General features: G+C 43.9%; 1 protein-coding gene across 1 annotated transcript; it reads right to left on the reverse strand.

Annotated features, from left to right (window-relative positions):
- Positions 1–11,888: 11,888 nt before the first annotated feature.
- LOC101143886 (endoplasmin-like) lies at positions 11,889–20,834 on the reverse strand. The gene is made up of 3 exons (XM_063705961.1): positions 20,757–20,834; positions 13,215–13,493; positions 11,889–13,082 (listed from the first exon to the last, which is right to left on the reverse strand). Exons 1-3 carry the CDS (start codon positions 20,832–20,834, stop codon positions 12,078–12,080), a joined length of 1,362 nt encoding a protein of 453 aa, XP_063562031.1. The 3' UTR covers positions 11,889–12,077.
- Positions 20,835–22,560: the final 1,726 nt, after the last annotated feature.

Here is a 22,560-nt window from a genome sequence, read left to right on the forward strand (position 1 = left end):
AAGCCTCAGAGCAGTAGGCTTACAAGACTGGCTACCTCATGTAGGGCTGGGAAACCCAACAGTTTTATTCTGCAGGAGGGCCCAGGGGACATGCTATTTGCCTAAGCAATAGTTAACACACCAGGGAGAGGGATGCTGAGTATCTGCTGTGGAGGCTGTGACACGAATCCAGGCACAATGAGACTGTGGCTTGGAGAAGGGAGGTTGCTGTGGAAATGATGAGAAGTGGATGGATTCTAGAATGACAAGATTTGCTGACAGGTTGAATGTGGGATGTAAGAGAAAGAGGAGTCAGGGATGATGCTAAGGTTTTGGGGCTGAGCAACGAGAAGAGAGGAGGTACATTTACTGAGAGGGGGAGAACTATAAGGAAGGCAGGTTTGTGGGGAAAATCAAGAGTTCTGTTGTTGAGAGTGAGAGGTCTGTTAGACATTTGAATAGAGACAGGAATAGGCTACTGGATATATGAGTCTGAAGTTCAGAGGAGTCCAGACAAGAGATATAAACATGGGGGTTATTAGCCTATGGATGTGTAGACCATCCACATGGTTGAAAGACATCACCTAGGGAGTAAGCAAGGAAGGGGTCAAAGAAACTAAGCCCCAGAACATTCCAACTTTGATGATGGAGGACAGGAGAAAGCCAGTCTATCGCAGGAATAATGAGTGAGAGGGACCCACAAGGAATGAGGGGTGAAGGGGTAGGACCAGGCTGTAACAAGGCGGGCTAGTTGGTGTATCATCTGATAACACGGGCTTCGGAGCTGGTGGTGTTACAGCCTCATGAGAAACAGTGCTCTGTGGTAGAGGGTGTGGCAGGATCAACAACCCCAAGAGCAGCTGAGTGTCAGGACACAGCCCAGGAGCAGGCAGAGCAGCAATGGAAGGAGGTCAGAGAAGAGGTTGGGGATGCAGGCATTTTACTGATCAGAGATAGTGAGATGCCTCTTCTCTCCTCCTTTCTCACACCCCAGACCACCAAAGAGATTTCAAGAATTTCCAGATCACTTTTCTCCTACTCCCACCCCCATGTTCCCAAGAGAATGTCTCAGTCAGACTTACTCCCGGACTTTGGTAAAGACTACTGGGCTCTGAAGTTCTGAAGACACAAGGGACTCAGATCAGATGGTGGAGGGAAGAAAAGTGTTTAGAAAGGGATCAAGTCCTAGTGAATAGCCAGGGAGCAAGAAAGGACAAGGAACAGTGTTGGAGGTGGGGTTGGGAATGGGGGTGTTGGGTGAGAAGGGGATGGGAAAATTGGTAAAGAAAAATCTAGATGAGTCTAGATTCTTGTGGGGTGGGCAGGGGATTGGGGTAGAGAAGAGAGGATATGAAAAGTCCCATGGGGTTATAAATTAGACTCCCTTGAATGTCAAGAGACACAAGGAACAAGTGAAAGTCCTTTTCGATAATTTCTTTGTTGAATTGTGCTTCCTTGTTTTGGTGGTCCCTTGTGTTCTGGAGCTGGGCTTTGGGTATTGACTAGGGTAGGCTTCAGTTAGATAATGACAGCCGGATTCAAGACACTGACAGTCCCCAACTTATGAATTTTCTACTTTACAATGGTACAAAAGCAATACACATTCAGTAAAAACCATACTTCGAATTTTGAATTTTGATTCAAAATTATTTATTATAGTGTTACTATAAAATAAGCTCTGTGTTAGATGATTTTGCCCAACTGTAGGCTGATGTGCATGTTCTGATTGTGTTTAAGGTAGGCAAGGCTAAGCTATGATGTTCAGTAGGTTGGGTGTATTAAACGTATCTTCAATTTATGATCTTTTAAAATGTACAGTGGGTTTATTGGGACATAACCCCATCATAAGCTGAGGAGCATCTGTACTTGATTGAAGTTAGATAAAGTTTAAGTTTGACAAAGACTCTTGACTCAAGTCAAGGTTCTGGTCTTTAGGAGAGACAAAACATGGGGTGACAATCCTTACAGAATACTGTCATGAGAGGCTTATCCAACTCTGTTCATTAATTCATCTATTCATTCATTCAAGCAACCAATCCTTCAGGAGGGGAGGGGCTCTGTTTCATTTTCCCTTACTCTTCCAACACCAGATGAGTGCCTATTCATTGTCCCACAAATGAGTGTTGCCTGGCTGACCTGTGCCAGCTATACTTTACTCTACCAAGTACTGCTCTATGCCTTTGAACAGGCAGGAGTCTTCCTGAGCCGCCCTTTTGGCCTTACTCTCTTTCAGAGGAGGCCTAGTCACAAATGAACAAATATGTTTATATTTACAAGGTGTGGTTTTGATAAATGCTATAAAGAAAATGCACATATTGGTGGGATAAAGAGTAAGGAATGTCTTGAGTTTGACTGGTTAAAGTAAGCCTCTCTGAGAAGGCATCATTTATGCCCAAGTCTGAAGCATGAGACATGGCTGCCCATGGGGTGAGAAAGGACATATTTACTTTTTAAGCAAAGATAACAGCAAGTGTAGAGGACGTCAGAACCAAAAGATCTTGGTAGTTTTTGAGGAACTGGAATAAGGCCCACAGAATTATGTGCTGTTGTGAATTAAGAACTGAAACCACATCTTACTGACACTTTCCCCAAAAACACTCCTTTAGAATAGATGTTAATGAACGTTCTATAACAAAATGCAACACCAGCAACATGTTTTCTGCTAACATTGAGAAAATTTCTGAGTACTTGTAAGTTTGTTATTTGCCTTTTAGTTTGGTTTATGCTGTTCATCAACATATTTTAAAAAAATTTTATATAGGTCATATTTATCCAAATTTTCACTAATGGTTTCTGCTTTTGGGATCATCCACAGAAAGTCTCCCCTATCTCATAATTACATAATTACCTAGCTTTTCCTCTAGGACTTTTACAATTTGATACTTTACAATGAAATCTTTAACTCATCTGGATATTTTTAGATGTGCCCCTCTTTTGATGTCCTTGCCTCTCAGTAAGGCAGAATGCTTTCTTTATCTAGCTTCCTCATTTCTTGTTATATTAATTTATTAATTCCTGGGCATTTAAAATTTTGTTGTTGTTGTTGCTATTGTGAAAGGAATTTTTTTCCCATTGTATTTTCTAACTGGTTATTGTAGGCATTTGGGAAGAACTCTGTCTCTCTACGCTTTTTATATGAGAATATGGTGACCAGTCATCGGACTGAGGCCTCAGGCCTAGTGGTCTTCCAGTTGACTTGCTGGTCTTCCAAGAGTTAAAACTGACAAACGATATTATTTCTTTCTAGTCCTTTTAATCTGAAAGTCACAAAATAGTACCTTGTTTTGACTGCATTTCTTTGGCGACTGTTGGGGATGAACATCTCTGCGCACATTCATTTGGCATTTGTTTTCCTATAGTGAACTGTCCATTCATATACTTCGTTAATTCCTCTATTTGGTATTTGCCATGCTTTTATCAATCTGATAAAATTATTTTAATTCATTTCCACTTGAAAAATATACACTAACCTATTATTTCTGCCCAGAGAGGAAGAGTCACCAAATATCAGATGCAAATGTGAGCATGGGAGCACTCTAGAAAGGCTAGGAATCACTGCTGGAGGCTGCAGGCCTGTACATTAACTTTTTGTCCTTTGGTCCTTAAAATCCTATAGGAAGCAGCCAGGTGACCAGTAAAACAGGCATCCTGCATGGAGAAGGTGCTGCTCCAAATCAAGCAGCCCCAGAGCCTCCTTGGCCCCAGCCCTCCCTAAGTTGTCACCTACTGGGCCCCCACCTCCCTTCACACCGGGTGGTCTCCCTGACAGGTTTGAAGGGATTATCCAGGATCAATATTAGAAATAGTTGTATTTTTTTCTAACTGGAGTTAAGTTTATAAGCTTTTTTTATGTAACCACCAAACACCAGAAATAAAAATCTGGATGAGAGCCAGTTTGACTTGGAGCCAGCACACTTTCCCATAGCCAGGGAGCTCGCCCTTCATCCCAGTTGTTTTTCCCCTAGTTACTGACATTTCCTCCCAAAAGCTGAATCAACTTCTCAAATTCTTCATCTGAGTAATTCAGGCCCCTAGTGATTCCTAGAAATCTTGCCCTCCCAGTCCAGCCCCCACCCCCAGCCCAGCCTCTGACACCTGAGCTGCAACTGGGGCCAGAGGAGGCCCAGGCTCCATGCGGTGGCCCAAGCCACGTGACCTGGGCTCTGGCTCTAAGAAAGTTTCTGGGGGAGTTTTAATTGCCGGCTCTGCAAATGCAAAATGAGGCCCTGGTGGACGGGGGAGAGGGGAGCAAGAGCATCTGCAGGCTGGTCCGGTAAAGAAGGGTGGGAAGAGGTCTTGTTCATACTAATTCCTAACTAAGGGCTAGAAGAAGACCAGCGTCCATGCACAGTTTATCACCCAACACATATGTGTTGAGCACCAGCTGTGTACCAGGCACTCTCCTAGGCACAAGTGAACAAGACCAGCCTGGTCCCTTCCCTGGTAACAGTTACTGCCCGGTGGGAAAGACAGACATGGAACAAGTAATTTCACATCACAAGCTCAATAGTCACAAGTGTGAGAATTCTGCTTATACAAGTGGGAACAATTTCATGGCCTTGCTTATGAGCTCTTTTCCTTTGAAAGGATTCAGAGAAGTGGCAACAAGACTGCCCCAGGGATTTTTGATGGCGCTCCTTTCTTTTGCCTCCTACATTTCAGGGTGGGCCATCCTGGGAAAACAGTCCTCCCTGGCCTGAGTGAGACCAGAAAGAGACGGCATGGGAGAGGCTAGGCAGTGTTGGAGTCACCTTCTCCTCCCTGCTTGGGAAACTGGTCTTGAGGTTCAGCCTTGCCACTCTCATGACCTTCCACAGCACTTGGGACTGGTCCGAGACTCAGCCAGATCACCCCAGGTTGGCCTTGGAAGTCACCTCTGAGTCAGTTCTCACTGACTAGCACATCCAGGGCTCCTCCCCTCATCTCCCTGCTCTTTTCTGCTCAGAACTCATGTTCCAGATGGACTCAGCTGGCAAGTGTTTGAGACGTGTCTCAGCATCTTGTGATGTGTTACTGAACCTCTGGGCCTTGTGTGGGCTGAGTCACTGACTCTGACTTGATCCCTGATGCATATTGGCCCCTTCTTCCTGGGTCCAAAAACCAAAGCCCATCTTTGGAATGCAGGCCACAGAGTGCCTGCGACCAGGCCTGGAGGGGACCACTCTCCAGGGAGGGACAGTCAGTTGGACCTGTCTGCAGTTTTTCTGTCCTCTCCCTTTTTCCTCTATACTGATTCTTTCTGGGAATGTGTTTGTCGAGGGAAGGGGATATAAGGACCATCCCAGACACTGGGCCTTTCTCCCTCCCAGCTCTCTTCCTCACCTCACTTTTGTTCTACCTGAGCTATGAGACCAAATACAGCTGGGAATCCTGCCTTGACAGGAATATTCTTCTATCAAAAAAGATGAATTGTTTTTCTAGCACCTTGGGGTAGGTGGTGAATCGGTGAAATCAGGAAATGAGAGGGGAGGCAGCTTTTCTCTTGTCATGGTTGAGAGCATGGATGCCAAATTTAGACTGTCTGGATTTAGACTCCAGCATTGCCACTTCCTAGCTGAATCAACTTGGGTAAGTTTCCTGTGCCTCAGTTTCCTCATCTATAAAATATGAATAAGCACCCAACTCATAAGACTGTTGTAAAGATAAAATGAGCTACAACATGCACAGAACTGTAAAAAGTCCCTAAGATATAAGCGTTAGTAGTAGTGCTTCTTGTTGTTGGTATGATAAGCTCTTAGGGAGGTTCTTGTTTGTAGCTTTTTGCAGCTTCAGGCTGGTATTTTTACATATGGCTTCCCTTCTCTGCCTTTTCTGCATCAATACTCCATTGCTACTCTGGCATCTTTTCTTCCATTTCTGCCAATCCAGATCAGTAACAACTGGCTGGACCACCTCCTTTACTCTACTATTTCTGGGAACTAGTTCACCAAGGTTTAGGTGAGAGCTGGACGGGAGATACTCATTCCTAACTTGAACTCCTCTTTTTTCCCCAAGCCTGAGGCCTTGCTCTTCTATGGCAGTCTTTCCAAGGAGAGCCTGTTTGAAGCATCCTTACATCTATTCATTGATCCATTTATTCCATTTGTTCTACAGCCACTTTTTTTTTTTTTTGAGACAGAGTCTCGCTCTGTCACCCAGGCTGGAGTGCAGTGGCACGATCTCGGCTCACTGCAAGCTCCGCCTCCCAGGTTCACGCCATTCTCCTGCCTCAGCCTCCCGAGTAGCTGGGACTACAGGCACCCGCCACCACGCCTAGCTAATTTTTTTGTATTTTTAGTAGAGACGGGGTTTCGCCGCATTAGCCAGGATGGTCTCAATCTCCTGACCTCATGATCCGCCCACCTCGGCCTCCCAAAGTGCTGGGATTACAGGCGTGAGCCGCCGCGCCCGGCCTCTACAGCCACTTTTAAACATCTGTCAAGTACTGTGAGAAGTACTAGCTCTAAAAAGAAAAATGTTCAGTTCTTGTGCTCAAGGAGGTCAAAGTCACAGGCAGTGACAATTCTGGTATATTAAGTGTTGTTATGAATGCAGGTGTGGGGTACTTTAAATGCACAAGGGAGGTACCTGACCCAGTGCTGAGTGTGAGGGGTTAATGATGCTCTGTGCTGGGTTCTGGAAGGTTAAAAGGACTTGGTCAGGTGAAATGAAGAAAGGACATTCCAGGCTGTGAAAGCAGCATCTGCGAAGGCCTGGAGAGAAAGAGAGCAGGCTCAGAGCTTGGTGGGGATTCAGTGCCCACCCCCTGCCACCCCCAGGAAGGAGAGGGAGCATAGCTTGGGGTAGGGGAGGGGGTAATCCAGGAAAGTATGGGGGCTGCTCTCTAGCTTTTCCATTGGCGGTCTGGATCTGGCATATTTACCCAACAGTCTCTTACTCTCTAATACTCCATCTCAAATAGTGTCCATAAAAGGGAGTTAGTTTTAGTAATTTTCACATGACCTATATGAAGCTAGAAGGATTCATTATGTGTTCTATGGTGTTATTAATATGTTTCCAGACTTCTGGTCAAACAACAGATTGAACACGTATGTTTAAGACAAATGCCTTGTAGAAATATCAATAAAATGAGAACAGAAGAGGGAAAATAGGTATACACTCGTAAAGTCAATCAATATAGGAGAGGAGATAATAGCAGATGAAAAATACCAATATGTTTTTGGAATATTAAAATGAGATGAAACAGCTAGAGACTGAAAGGTGTCTTTGATTCGGTTCCCAGTGAAACAGACCCGGAGATGGAAATCTGGTGCTGGAAGTTTACCGGGCAGAGCTCTTGGGTACGACACCTGTTGGGGAGTGAAAGAAGCAGGACTGAGTAGAGACAGGTGGAGCTGAGATGGAGTCACAGCACAGTCGCAGAAGACCTCATAGGAAGCCCTTCAGAGTGGTCCCAAATTGAGGCAAGGGGCTTAGGCTTTGGGATAACTTTGGATGTGGCAGTTCCCATCATCCATGGTCAATTCCTAGGAATGTCATCAGCCAATACTCCTAGCAGCTGGGAAATGAGACCTCCATCAAAAGGGGGCCATCTGAGTGGTGTGCCCCAACATTCTTAAAAGAGAATTCAAAGGAGAAGCAAGCCCATTCACACCGCAGAACACTGGAAAGGCTCAGGAATTGGGGATGCAGAAGCCTCTAAAGACAAAAGGAGACATGGGTCTGAAACAGGAACATTGAGAGGTACCCATCTCTCCCCAACCCTGCCAGGGGACCGAAGGTTTACTGTGGAGTAAACTTTAACCAGAGAGGTTTCAGACCCAAAACACCAGATGTAGCAAAGAGGTCCAGGGCAGGCAACTGGAAACAGAAAAACAGTGGAAAGAGTCTTCCAAAAACAGGCAATTCCACATTCTGAATGGGGAGAACTTCAACCATTTTCCTGATCAGCTCAAAGAACCCAGCAGTCAGGTCTACAGAGCCTGGGCAGAAGACTGAAGAATCCTTCTCTAAGAAGACTGGCCAGTGGAGTAGAAAAGCCCTAATGATACTGAGATGATATTCTCAAATGGAAAAACCCAGCCAGCCACTTTATCTCTGTAATGAAGATTAACCAGGCAACAAACCCCACCCATGGTCACATAGCTTTTAATCAGCTTTTCAATACCTCACTCTCAAATATGGTCAGAGGTCAATGATGATACTCATATACTTGAGGAAAAACTCAATGTGAAAGAGTGATCAAAACAGGTAGGTGCCAAAAAGAACTCAGAGGAAACAGACACAATGCCGGAAGCAAAACAAACAAACAATAACCACAAAAACTCCACAACGATCTTCAATGTCCTCAAAGAGGTAACAACTGTTGTTACATTATTGAAATAAGAACTGGATGCTATAAAAAGGGACCATTACAGAATAGAAAGCTAGCAAATTATTTCTTATTCATTTAAGTCCAATCAGTGGAAAAAGACAGTAGAGTGGGGTAGGACTCCACAAAGTTGTTAGGAGCTCCACTGACAAAGACCCTGCCATCTTTAACATGTAGCTACCAAGATCACCCTGGACATCTCAACAGGAGAAGACAAAGTGGATCTCCCTGGGAGGCTTTTATGGACCAGGCCTGTAAGTGACAGGAATCATTTCTGCCCACATTCCATCAGCTAAAACTGGCATAGTCTAGCTTTGTACTCAGGAAGAAGGATCTGCTTTGATGAACACAGTAGCATCAACCACAAGAAGGGCTGGAAGATAAAATCAAGGAAATCTTGCAGCAGGCCTAGAAGTCAGCTAGTCTGATTGAAGCAGGAAGATGAAAAGCTTCAGGAGAGAATGTCCCTAGGAAAAAAAAAAGGAACTGAAAGAATATCAGACCAGGCATGGTGGCTCACACCTGCAATCCCAGCACTTTGGGTGGCCCAGGTGGGAGGATTGCTTGAGCCCAGGAGTTTGAGACCAGCTTGGGCAACACAGCAAGACCCTGTCTCTACAAAAAGTACAAAAATTAGCCAAGTAGTACCAGCTACTCGGGAGGCTGATCTCTTGAGCCTGGGAGGTCGAGGCTGCAGTGAGCCATGATCACACCACTGCACTCTAGCCTGGCTGACAGAGTGAGACCCTTTCTAAGGAAAAAAACAAGAATATCAGATGTTTAACTAAAAAAGCAAGTTGATTCAGAGTTTTAAAAGGCTTTTGTGAGTGTAGAAAGAAATCATGACAGTCAATAAAAAAATGAGCAAAGGGAGGCAATTATTACTTACAGAAAGAACAACAGTAATAGAAGAAAATGTAATCACCTAACACCTCATAATAAAATGAAAACTAAATAGTAATTTAACAAAAAATTGTAAAATATCTATTTTGGAAAGATGAAGCTGGGTGAGAGATAGGTAGTGAGAAAATAGTGCTAAATCCTTTTCTTCCACAAAGAAAGTCATGAGGGAACATATGAGAAGTATTGATCTGAGAAATAGCAGGATAGCCTTATTGGTTAGATATATGGAGATAACACAATATAAAGTAGCAGAAAACACTAAAGAGGAAGACAAAAGAGGTGGGAAGGAATAGGCAGGAGACTTCTGTTGTTGCAGTTTGTAGATGTTGTAATATTATTTGGCTTTTAATACTCTGTATATTATATTACTTCAAAAATAATGACATAAAATGTCTATGGATAGGACCATCTTCAGGCATGACTGGATCCAAGAACTCATATGAAGTCATCAGGACTTGACCCTCTAGGCTTTGCTTTTGTAATATTGTGAAATATATTTTTGCTCATTGTCCTGTTTCCTGACATAAAGCTCCCCAAATCCTTGAAATCTCCTGAGTGATGAGTGTCTTTTGTATATTAATGAGATGACTGGTAGCTGGGGCTCCCAGATAGCCTCAGAATGGGGGCTGGTGGCCAGAGAAACCAGCCATGTGATTAGGGGGGTGGAACTTTCTACCCCACACCTCCCGACCTCTGGGGAGTGGGGAGGGACTGAAGGTTGGGTTGATAAACCAGTGACCAATAATTTAATCATGATTGAATCATTATATGTAATGAAGTTTACATATAAACCCCAAAGGACTGAGTTCTGGGAACTTGCAGATAGCTGAACACATGGAGGTGCCTGGAGGGTAAGGCACCCAGAGAAGACATGAAAGCTCCAGGTTCCCTCCCACTTTCCTTGCCCTGTGCATCTCTTCACCTGGCTGTTCATCTGTATCCTTTGTAATATACTATATAATAAATGGCTCGATGTAAGTAAACTGTTTCCCTGAGTTCTGTGAGCTGCTTGGCAAATTAACGGAACCCAAGGAAGGGGTTGGGAAAACCCCAGTTTATAGCTGGTTGGTCAGAAACACTGGTCACATCCTACACTTGCAACTGGCATTCTGAAGTGGGGGCAGTGTCATGGGACTGAGCCCTCAACCTGTGGGATCTCTTGCTATCTTCAGGAAGACAGTGTGTGAATAGAATAGAATTTGATTTGAAGACACTCAACTTGTATCCACCAGAGAATCATCTGCAGGATTGCTTGGTGTGTGGGGGAAGACCACCCCCACATCTGGTGTCTGAAGTATTATACTGAGTGACTGTGTGAGAGTAGAGGGTAGGAAAAAACACTTTGGTTTGTCCTACATCCCTACAGCTTTCCTTGTGTTGGTTTTCTTTTCAGTCAGGCCCTCTCATTGCAGCACAGCAACTCCTGGCCTGTGCATTCTTAAAGCTTTTAGTGCTAGCAGAAAGGAATGTCGCTTTCCTGATCATTCTGACCAAAGCCCAAGAATTAAATTCTACTGGAGTTGATGGGGGTGGTGGGGGCGGTGTTGCCCAGCATTCACAAAACAAATGGCCTGAGAGTTGGGGATGAGTGGCTACCTGGGGAGTGCTGACAGTAGAAGAAAAGGACCATCACAAAAGTCAATGGGTGGAGCAGGCTGCAAAAAATCAGGTCCCCATCCTGCTTAGAACCTGCTAAGCAAACAAGATTATCTCAACACTCTGCATATGACTCTTTAGTGTGAACTGTTTTTAAAAAATATGTATTGTTGGGATAAGTAGAAAATTGTGATTATTAGTAAAAGTGACCTTTGGAAATGTTCATTAATTATGTGTATTTTTTCTTATGAATCATCTGTCTATGCTCTTTGCCTATACCATTTTATTAATAAATATATTTATCAGGTATCTCAATACATTTAATAATTGTGTAAAGTCTAAAAATATTTCAACATCTAAAAAAAATTTCATAGACTCTTATACAGGTCTTTGGAGATTATCTAGTAGCGCGACTCTCATTTTACAAAAAATCAAACAAAAGCACTGAGAAGGGAAGTGTCAAGCCAGCTCAATGGATGAAGGAACAGAAAATCCAGTCGGATTCTCCATCAGTTAGATGGTGCTGCCTCGTCAATTACTTCTAAATTTGGTCCCCTCAAAGCCGCATTTCCTACTCAATTGCCATATCCAGGAATTACAGAGAGCCACTTAGTTTTCCCACAGTCTGAAGCATTTTTTAAAGATGGGGTAAATAGTGGAGAGGATTTTAAACTATCTTGAAGCCCCTTGCGATTTCACGCTGTAATTTTTTTTTAGGAGGGGAATCTTTTTTTTTTTTTTATACACATGACAAGGTTTTACATCAAGAATGGTCAGTTTAATAGTACAAATTTAACATACATGAGGAATGTTAAAGAAATTCAACTAAAAAACCCACTTCTTCCTGTGACCCATAATCCCAAATTTTACAGTGCAGGGGAGAAGGGGACTGTAGGGAGCATCCAAAACAAGTCTCTCCCAAAAGAAATGACTTAAATTCCACATTCCCTCTCCACACAGGATCCAAACAGTGAGAGTATAATTTACAATTTATCGTTTTCAGCTGTAGATTCCTTTGCTGTTTCTTGTTCTTCTTCATCTGTTCCTACATCCATTTCTTTGTCTTCATCTTGCTCTGTGTCTTCTGTTGTGTCTTCAAGTTCTTCTTTGGGTTCTTCTTCCACCTTTGCATCAGGGTCAATGTTCAAACTGAGTGAAGGATTCTTTCTATTCTATCTCCATATGCTTTAGTGTCTGGTAAAAGATATCCTGACCGAAGTGTTGCTGTTTCACACAAAACCACAGCAAGAACCAAAACTATTTTATCATCTTCACCTTCCTTAATTCATCAAAGCATGTCTCTGATCAGTGGGTGTCTGGGATTAATTTCAAATGTTTTCTTCTGACTTGCATAGTAATTTGTAGAGCTGTCCTTGCTCGTTTGGTATGCGTGTGCTTTCATGATTCTCTCCATGTTACCAGACCGTCCGTACTGGCTGGCCACCAAAGCACACAGAGATTCTGTCAGGTGCTGAGACACCACAGCCTTCTCAATTTTGTCCTTAAGGGCTTTATCTTTCATCCAATTGAGCAGAGGCTCAAATTCTTTCTCAACTGCTTCATGACTTTCCTTAGTTTTCTCACTTTTATCAAACTTCATTCCTTCCTTGACAACATTCTGGAACCTCTTCCCATCAAATTTGGGAAAGGCCTGAATGCAGTGTTCATCCACAGGTTCTGTGAGGTAAATAACTTCATAGCCCTTTTTCAGAAGTTGTTCAACAAATGGAGGAGATTCAGCCTCTTTTCTGCTGGACCCAGCCATGAAGTAGATTTTGTCTTGTTTTCCCTTCATTCTTCCCACATACTGGTCTAGGGTAGTAATGTCAGTTGGATGATGAAAAGACTGGAACATAAGAAGTTTAGCAAGACATGTTTGATTGGAGTGGTCTTCAATCACACCAAGCTTGATGTTGGTACCAAATTCTTTCCAAAAATTATCATTGTATTTCTCACCAGCAATCTTCTTGATCTTGTCCAGAGTTTTACAAACAAGCTTCTTCCTAACCCCCTTAAGCAGTTTATGTTGCTGAAGAGTCTCAAGGGAAACTTTCAAGGGGAGATCATCTGAGTCCACCACAACCTTGACAAAATTAAGGTACTTAGGCATCATATCATGGAATTCGTCTGTGATGAATACACAGAGCACATAGAGCTTAATGTAATCACTCTTTTTAGATCCATATTCATCAAATAGACCACGTGGATCAGATGTGGGTACAAATAAAATTGATTTGAAGGTAACTTCCCCTTCAGTGGTAAAGTGAATATAAGCCATAGGGTCATCACTTTCCTTTGAAAATGATTTGTAAAAAGCTTTGTATTCATCTTCTACTTTTTTTTTTTTTTTTACTTCTTTTGATGGTCTCTGCCATACTGGTTTGATATCATTCATAAGTTCCCAGTCTCAGACAGTGTTTTCAACTTTTTTAGTCTTTGATTCCTTTTCTTCTTTTTCTTCCTCTACTGCAGCTTCATCATCAGATTCTTCTTTGTCTTCTTTTGCTGCTTCTTCTACCTCCATGGGCTCCTCAACAGTTTCAACCTTGCTCCAGCCGCACGGTCTGCCCACCTCAGGCTGTAATTTTAATTTCCCCATTAGCACCTTGCAAATCTCCATTCCAGGTAGCACAGTATTCAGCTGCATTTTGCCATTTACATGGCACAAGTTATAGCCAAAAAAGGTTAGTGTAGTGTTGTATCCCTGTCAAGGAATAAGAATGAAATGTGGAGACCAAGCTGTGGAATTTTGTAGGAGGAGGAGTGGAAAGGGTGGAGCAACAATTTCAATGTTGGCCTCAGCGCCTCTTTGCTTTGATATCCTGGATCCTCAAAAAGTTTCTCACCACAGAAGAGACTGAAAATACGCTGATTGGGAGGAGGCATTCTGTGCTCCTCCCACCATTCCTGCTCAGCATCAGTGATGCAGTGAGCGCATGGGTCAGTATTAGTCCGTTTTCACGCTGCTGGTAAAGACATACCTGAGACTGGGAAGAAAAAGAGAGTTTTGTCTGTTTGTTTTTGAGATGGAGTCTCACTCTGTTGCCAGGCTGGAGTGCAGTGGTGTGATCTCAGCTCACTGCATCCTCCGCCTCCCGGGTTCAAGCAATTCTCCTGCCTCAGCCTCCTGAGTCATTAGGATTACAGGCACCGACCACCACGCCCAGCTAATTTTTGTAGTTTTAGTAGAGACGGGGTTTCACCATGTTGGCCAGAATGGTCTTGATCTCTTGACCTTGTGATCCACCCACCTCGGCCTCCCAAAGTGCTGGGATTATAGGGGTGAGCCATCACACCTGGCTGAAAAAGAGGTTTTATTGGACTAACAGTTCCACATAGCTGGGGAGGCCTCAGAATCATGGTGGGAGGTGAAAGGCACTTCTTACAGGGCAGTGGCAAGAGAAAATGAGGAAGATGCAAAAGCAGAAACCCCTGATAAAACCATCAGATCTCATGAGACTGATTCACTACCAGGAGAACAATAAGGAGGTAACTGCCTCCATGATTAAAATTATCTCCTACCATGTCCCTCCAACAACACGTGGGAATTATGGGGGTACAATTCAAGATGAGATTTGGGTGGGGACACAGAGCCAAACCATCTCATTTTGCCCCTGGTGCCTCCAAATCTCATGTCCTCACATTTCAAAACCAATCATTCTTTCCCAACAGTCCCCCAAAGTCTTAACCAATTCAGCATTAACCCAAAAGTCCACAGTCCAAAGTCTCATCTGAGACAAGGCAAGTCCCTTTTGCCTATGAGCCTGTAAAAAAACATGGGAGTACAATTCAAGATGAGATTTGGGTGGGGACACAGAGCCAAACCATATCAGGGTCCCAGCAGAGGTGATTTGTAGAAGAGTAACTGGAGGGTTTAGAGTTTCAAAATGTCAATAGAACTTGAGGGAACGTGATTTTTCCTTGCTGAGGAAACTGTTTGTCCAGAGTAAACTTAAGCAATTGTGTTTTGTTGACTCTAAGTTTCAAGACTAATCAAGTATCTCTTGTAGTGTGGAAGGCTAACTGCTGAACTCTGTATTTTTATCTGTTAACTGAGTGTTTCCTTTTTCCTTGATGGTGTGTACCGCTCAAGTGATTATAGATCAGACAGTTGTCTCAATTACGCTGCTGGCAAGAAAAGAGTAGAATTATTTGAAGTGTAGGCAATAAAGAGGTTTAGCATTATTGAGAGATGGCTCTAGAGCGTCAGATGAACAAAACTTCAATAATAACAGCAGGAGGGCAGTGTTAAAGCTAATAATAATAGCTAGAGCACTTAGTATGCACCAGACATTGTACAAAAGCTTTGCAAGCATTATCTCACTTAATTTCCACAACAATCCATGAGGTAGGTACCATTATGCTCACATCACAGATGAAGAGAATGAGGCTCGGAGTGGTAAAGTTACTTGCCCAAAATCATATGGTAAACTTCTTGGGACCACAGCAAGCAATCTGACTCCAGGATCCTAGGATCCTAAGCTTTCTCTATACAATCTCCATGAATACTCTGGAGGTTGTAGCCTCTGCTCCTGAAATAGTAGCTGCTCAAAAAATATGAGCCAATTGAATGAATAAATGCTCTGTAGTAGGCTGTTCTTTCAGTGCTATAAAGAAACACCTGGCCAGGCATGGTGGCTCACGCCAGTAATCCCAGCACTTTGGGAGGCTAAGGCAGGCAGATCATGAGGTCAAGAGATCAAGATCATCCTGGCCAACATGATGAAACCCTATCTCTACTAAAAATACAAAAATTAGCTAGGCATGGTGGCACATGCCTGTAGTCCCAGCTACTCAGGAGGCTGAGGCAGGAGAATTGCTTGAACCAGGGAGTCAGAAGTTGCAGTGAGCCGAGATTGCGCCACTGCACTCCAGCCTGGTGACAGAGTGAGACTCTGTCTCAAACAAACAAACACAAACAAAAACACCTGAGACTGGATAACTTATAAAGAAAAGGGGTTTAACTGGCTCACGACTCTGTATGCTTCACAGGAAGCATGATGCTGGCATCTGCTCAGCTTCTGGGGAGGCCTCTAGAAGCATGCAATCATGTAAGAAGGCGAAGAGGAGGCAAGCACATCACATGGCCAGAGCAGGAGCAAGAGAGTGAGGTGCCACACACTTTGAAACAGCCAGATCTCACAAGAAGTAACTCACCATTTCAAGGACAGCACCAAAGGGATGGTGCTAAACTATTCATGAGAAATCCACCCCCCAAGATCCAATCACCTCCCACCAGGCCCCACCTCTAATACTGGGGATTACAATTCAACATGAGATTTGGGTGGAGACAAACATACAAACAGTATCATGCTCCATGGTGCTGAGTTCTGGGTCAGAGTCAGGTGGCTGAGTGCTCTGCAAGCCTGAAGGGAGGCCTGAGAGCTACATTAAGATGGCCTTTCAAACTCCTCAGAATTTTGTTTGAATTTAGAACCTTTTGAATAATTGTGACAGTAATGCCTCATCTTTGTTTTAGCAGTGTTTAAGAGGCCGAGGTGGGCAGATCACAAGGTCAGGAGTTCGAGACCAGCCTGGCCAATATGGTGAAACCCCGTCTCTACTAAAAATACAAAAAAAATTAGCCAGGCGTGGTGGTGCACACCTGTAATCCCAGCTACTCAGGAGGCTGAGGCAGGAGAATTGCTTGAACCCAGGAGGTGGAGGTTGTGGTGAGCTGAGATAATGCCACTGCACTCCAGCCTGGGTGACAGAGGAAGACTCCATCTCAAAAAGAAAAAAAAAAAAAAAGTGGTAATTATTATGTTTACCACACTTATTTTTTAAGGGGGGAAAAATGGTAATTCCTGAATATGCAGTGAAAGGGGTTGGTTAAATAAATTATGAAAACACATATGACAGAATACTTAGCCATTAAAAATCCAGTTGTATAAGAATACCACAGGACATAAAAACGTATTTTTGATATATTGTCCAGGGGAAAAGGCTGGTTACAAAGTAGAGTATTATCCCAATAATGTACATACATTTATGCATACAAAAATATCTGGAAGAAGATACATTAATACATTAACCATAGTTATTTCCATGTGGTAAGAGTGTAGGTAGTTTTAATTTTCTTCTTTGTGATTAAATTTTTTTTTCAAATTTTCTACAGTAACTATATATACATTTTCTAATCAGAAAAAGCAATAATGTGATTTTTCTTTTTTTCTTTTTTTTTTTGAGACAGAGTTTCACTCTTGTTGCCCAGGCTGGAGTGCAATGGTGCGATTTCAGCTCACCGCAACCTCTTCCTCCCGGGTTCAAGCGATTCTCCTGCCTCAGCCTCCCGAGTAGCTGGGATGATAAGCATGCACCACCATGCTGGGTAATTTTGTATTAGTAGAGACAGGGTTTCTCCATGTTGGTCAGGCTGGTCTCGAACTCCCAACCTGAGGTGATCTGCCCGTCTTGACCTCCCAAAGTGCTGAGATTACAGGCGCGAGCCACTGTGCCCGGCCTTATAATGTGATTTTTAAAAGGAGTTATAATCAAATTTTGATCTTCACTTTAAAATTAAGGTATGTGTCCAGGCACAGTGGCTCATGCCTGTAATCCCAGCACTTGGGGAGGCCGAGGCAGGAGGATCACCTGAGGTCAGGACTTCGAGAACAGCCTGGCCAACATGGTGAAACAAACGCTGTCTGTACTAAAAATACAAAAATTAGCTGGGCATGGTGGTGCACACCTATAATCCCAGCTACTTGGAAGGCTGAGGCAGGTGAATCGCTTGAACCCAGGAGGTGGAAGCTGTTGTGAGCTGAGATCAGGCCACTGCACTCCAGCCTGGGTGACAGAGAGACTCCGTCTCAAAAAAAAAAAAATTAAATAAAATTAAGATATGAAGTTGCAACTTAATGAAAGATGCAATATAGCTTGTAAAAACATGACTAGCCAAAATATAAAGTTAAATCCGAAAAAAATTACAGTGCAGGGAAGAGAGAGTTTTCCTAGCCCAACACTCAAATCCCTTTCTGTGCTGACCCTTGACATCACTATGTCACCCTAACATAAGCCACCTTATGAATCTTCCAATTCTTATCTTCTCCCTCACTCCTCCTCCCTCAACCTTCTCATATCCCTCCCTTCATGGGCCACCTCACCCCAATCCCCAGGCCTGGCTTTAAGGGCTGACCTCCACACAGAAGAGGCCCGATTCCACAGCAGCCCACACCAGCCCTGACCTCTCAGAACTCTGAGGTCCTGGGAAAGGGAGCCTGACCCCGACCCTCCTTGAGAGAAGGAAGTGGCAGTGAGATGCCCTCACCAGGCCTGCTCCCAGCCTGCCTTATCCCTGGTACAGAGGCTGGGGTTTCCTGGCCGGAAGCACTAGGCCCGAACACAATGGGGGTTATCAGTCACCATCGGGGGATTAGGACCACGGGAGCCCTCCACTTAATGGTCAGGTTTCCAGGCCTTTCCTGCATGAATCTTTACTTCCGTGGAAGCTCTTGTTTTGGCCTTCTCCAAGACGGAAACCCTTCCCCCAGCTTCCCACCCCTCTTTAACCCTGGGTCAGCACCCTTTCACTTCCCAGCCTTTCCTACGTTGGGTCTAAGTCAGCTTAAATTGATAATAAGAGCCTGGGTAAGGAAAGTGTTTCTGCTCTTTCTAGACCTTTTTTTCTTTTAAAATTATAGGTAAAACAGACACATTAATTTAATTGGCTTCCATGATGAGACGAATAATTTCATCAACTGAACAAATTAACAAATGATACCTGAATTGAGATTTAAGTTCTTAATCTAACAGTTGGCTTATTTAGAAGCCCTTAATAGAGGATCTTTCCATATTAAAAAGCAGAGGTATGAATAATTAGTTTATTTATAAGAAAAAAGATTTTTAAAAGCCTAACTTATCATGTTGAAGCTTTTATAGTAAAAACGGCAGAGTTGCTTTTAAAACCTATCTCGGAAAATAATAAGTACCACTTACTGAATGCTTATATGTATTAAATAGTTTATTCATATTAGCTCATTCAGCCCTAAGGATCACTTATTTTATGAATGACAAAACTGGCCCTCCGAGAGGTTGAATAACTCACTGAGATCACCCGGTGTGTAAATGTCAGGGCTGAGTTTTGAACCCAGCCTGTGTGACCTCACGGTCTTTAGACCTCACATTATACTACTGCCTCTCAAAGTAGCTGAAACAACTCACATCTACCAACATTCTCCAGTATTAGTGTAGGTATTAGACATGGGTTTACATTTGAAAACTTGTCTCCCTCCCTAACTAACTCCAAGCACAACTTCTCAAAACTCACCACTGTTACCCAAGGACTTTAGCAGCTGTAAGCTCAGAAAACATGAAAAGATAATGGTGTTGGTTTTCACGACCCTCATGTAATTCAAAAGAAAAACTACACTAAGCCACAAAGTGTTAACAAGGTAAACAAAGGTATGATTTTTCTAATACATGTGTCTGTGTATGTGATGATATATATGATATGAGATACTTTTCAAACAATTTTGGGGGTATTCCTGCCTTCCTGGACCTTAAGCGCGTGTTTATCTGCCTATTGGGTAATTGAGTATTGCCAACTCCCACTTCCCGAATTGGATGTGGGAAAAGAGCAAAGAAAAGGAAAAGAAAGGATGAAGGGACCAGGAGTGGTGGCATATGCCTATAGTCTTAGCTACTCAGGAAGCTGAGATGGGAGGATCCCTTGAGGCCAGGAGTTCAAGGCTGCAGTCAGCTATGATCACACCACTGTACTCCAGCCTGGGCAACAGAACAAGACCCCATCTCTATTTAGAAAAAAAAGGGGGGGGGGAAGAAGGAAGAAAAGGACATCTGCTCAGAAGTGGAGGTGGTGGTGGTGGGGATTAACATTTGCGAACTCCTGCAGGCTTCACTCTGACCTTTTCTGCAGGAGGGTGAGATCCTGAAGGGAGAGAGCCCTTGATTTGGGGGTAAAGGGCATCCAGGGTCTGGGGGCACAGCCCTGCCTCCTAGTGCGAGGGCTGCTCTGACTCAGCCTGGGAGGGCAGCCAGACCTGCGCCTCCCTGTTTCCACTGATTCCACTGGGACCCATTGCAGAATGACTCAAATGAGCTCTGCTGCCCTGAAAAGCCTGAGGGATGTCAGTGCCTGCTCTGGGCAAACACCTCAACAGTCAATTTAAGTTATTTAATTAATTTTTATGACATCCAGTCAGCCTGCCTGAGGGGTGAACCTCTGAGATCATGATGACACATGTGGCTGTGGCTCCTGGGATCTCTGCAGTTTCTGTGGTTTCCATGGGGCTTCAGTCCCATGCAGGGCCACTGGCTGTGCTTTGAGGAATGCCATCCAGAACGTGGTCCATGTGAGAACATGTGAGGGATGACAGTGGGCACTTTTCAGGGAAGGATGGAGGCTCTGCAATTAGAAGAGCCACCTTGGCACGCCCCTTGGGTGAGGTGACCTCATGCAGTGGATGCCTCTGTGGCCTCCATATGAAAGATGCAACTGTGGGTTCCTTTGGGGTGCTGGGAGAGCCATTTACCTTGGGGGAGCTTGGAGGCTTTCCAGAGGAATCCAAATTTATCTACTAAGAGCACTGAAGTTTCCTGGAGGGTTCTGATGTTGATTGGGGAGTCTTCTTCCCATGCCTTGGATAATCTGTTCAGGGGCTTGTGAAGTTTGTGGCCTAGAAGCCCTAGGGTGATTCTCTGTGTATTGGGAAGGTGCTGCTATTCAGTGAGCCCTCAAAGGTCTTATAACCTGGACAAGGGAAAGAACCATAATGAGGAAATTTGGCTTTCTCTGCTGGGACTGCTCCAACAGCCAGGAGGAGAAAGGTGGGGTGGGATACTCACTCAGGCCTAAGGCCCACAGGTGGCTGGGAAGTGAGATCTGTGGAAGGGGCTTTTCCACAGTTACTGACACCACCAAAACTCATGCTTTCCTCCTTTATTGCAACCAGTCCTCTCTCCTAGCACCCCTTTGGGAGGCAGCCCCAATACCAACTTCCCCTACCTGGGGTGAGAGGAGGGCGTATCCTCCCTGGGTCCGCAGGCTCAACCCAGCCACCATCTCAAAGTTCAACCCGTCCATCATTCAATACTAGGCCAAGTTCTTCCTGCTGAGAAGGAAGTCACCTCTCCTGCATCCTATGGCCTTCCTGCTGGAATGCCCACTTGCTCTAGGCAGCAAGTACAGGTTGCTGTTTCTGACAATCAGTTATTGAGTTCTTGGTTTCTTGTTCCTAGATCTCAATTCAGTAAGTTTCCAGATGTGACTTACAATATAACAGGAAAAGATGGCTTGGAAGACAAAGGAGGTCCTTTCCCTCTTCTCTAGGATAAAGGATGATTTTAAGGACAGGGCCTGGTCTTTAAAGATTCTTTGATATAAGTAATATGTGCTTTGGGAATTCATAATCTTTTCAAGGGGCTTTTTCATTGCATTGAGGAAAGTACTGTAGCTTCATTTGACAAATGAAGGCATTGAAAAACAGAGAGGTGAAGTTATTTCACATTCAAATAGGATATAAGGACTGAACTTGAAGTTCTTTGTAGTTTAAAATTCTGTCCTACCACGTTCCTCTGGGAGGAAGCCTAGGGAATCTAAGGAGTCTTCAGTCATAAAAATGGGTGGCTTAAATGGATCAATATCAGGTTGGTGGTAACATGTATCAAAAGCATTGTGATTAGCCAGGTGTGGTGGGGCAAACCTGTAGTCCCAGCTACTTGGGAGGTTGAGGCAGGTGGATCACTTGAGCCCAGGAGTTCAAGTCTGCTGCAGTGAGCTATGATTGTGCCACGGCACTCCAGCCTCAGTGACAGAGTGAAACCCTGTCTCTAAAAAAATAAAAAATAAAAAAAGCATTATGAATGCTCTTGGACTCAGCAGCTCCACTTCTAGATCTCTCCTGGGAAATTAAGCAGAGTGCTGCAAAGATATTGTTAAATAAAGTTTATGGGAGGCCATTGGTTTGGACTCAGTTCCTGCAGTTGGCTGAACAGACCAGACCAAACCAGAATGGACTCACTTGTGCTTCATAATCAAGCTCTACTTAGAAACAGATCAGTTTTCCAGAAAACAGGAGATCACAGCAACCTATCCAAAAAGGCCTGGTCAGCTGGGCACAGTGGCTCATGCCTATAATCCCAGCACTTTGGGAGGCTGAGTTGGGCGAATCACTTGAGGCCAGGAGTTTGAGACCAGCCTAGCCAACATAGCGAAACCCTGTCTCCACTAAAAAGACAAAAAAATTAGCCTGGTGTGGTGGTGCATGCCTGTGGTCCCAGCTGCTTGTGAGGCTGAGGCATGAGAATCGTTTGAATCCGGGAGGTGGAAGTTGCAGTGAGCCATGATCCTGCCACTGCACTCCAGCCCGGGCCACAAAGCAAGGCTCTGTCTCAAACAACAACAACAACAAAAACCCAAAAAAGCCTTGACAAACTGAATCAGCATAAGGAAGCTCCCTCTACTTTAGCCATATAAGGAAAGTAACCTGAAGTAACCTGCTGTTAACCAATTCACTTTTTGCACTCTGCTGTTCCCTTGTTGCTGCTCAAGCTACCTTACAAAAACCAACTGTTCTGCCATGCCCAGGAGAACACCTTTCTATTCTGTACATGAGATGCTGCCTGATTCATGAATCACTAATAAAGCCAATTAGATCTTTAAACTCAGTTTGTTGAAATTTTTTCCTTGACAATATATAGGTAATGACACTCATTGATAGGACTGCTTCTAATGCCAAAAAGTTATAAATGGCCTAAGCATTGAACAATAGGGAATACATAATTCGGTTCTCCATTATGTACCATTGAAA

Source organism: Gorilla gorilla, chromosome 1 (genome assembly GCF_029281585.2).
Source record: "Gorilla gorilla gorilla isolate KB3781 chromosome 1, NHGRI_mGorGor1-v2.1_pri, whole genome shotgun sequence".
Classification (NCBI taxonomy): Eukaryota; Metazoa; Chordata; class Mammalia; order Primates; family Hominidae; genus Gorilla; species Gorilla gorilla.

Coding starts and splice junctions, on each gene's coding strand:
- LOC101143886 (XM_063705961.1), bottom strand. CDS start 20,834: ATGGACGGGTTGAACTTTGAGATGGTGGCTGGGTTGAGCCTGCGGACC. Junction 13,494..20,756: donor ACGCCCTCCTCTCACCCCAG/GTAGGGGAAGTT, acceptor ATTCCTTGACAG/GGATACAACACTACACTAAC. Junction 13,083..13,214: donor AGGAATCAAAGACTAAAAAA/GTTGAAAACACT, acceptor TCATTTTCAAAG/GAAAGTGATGACCCTATGGC.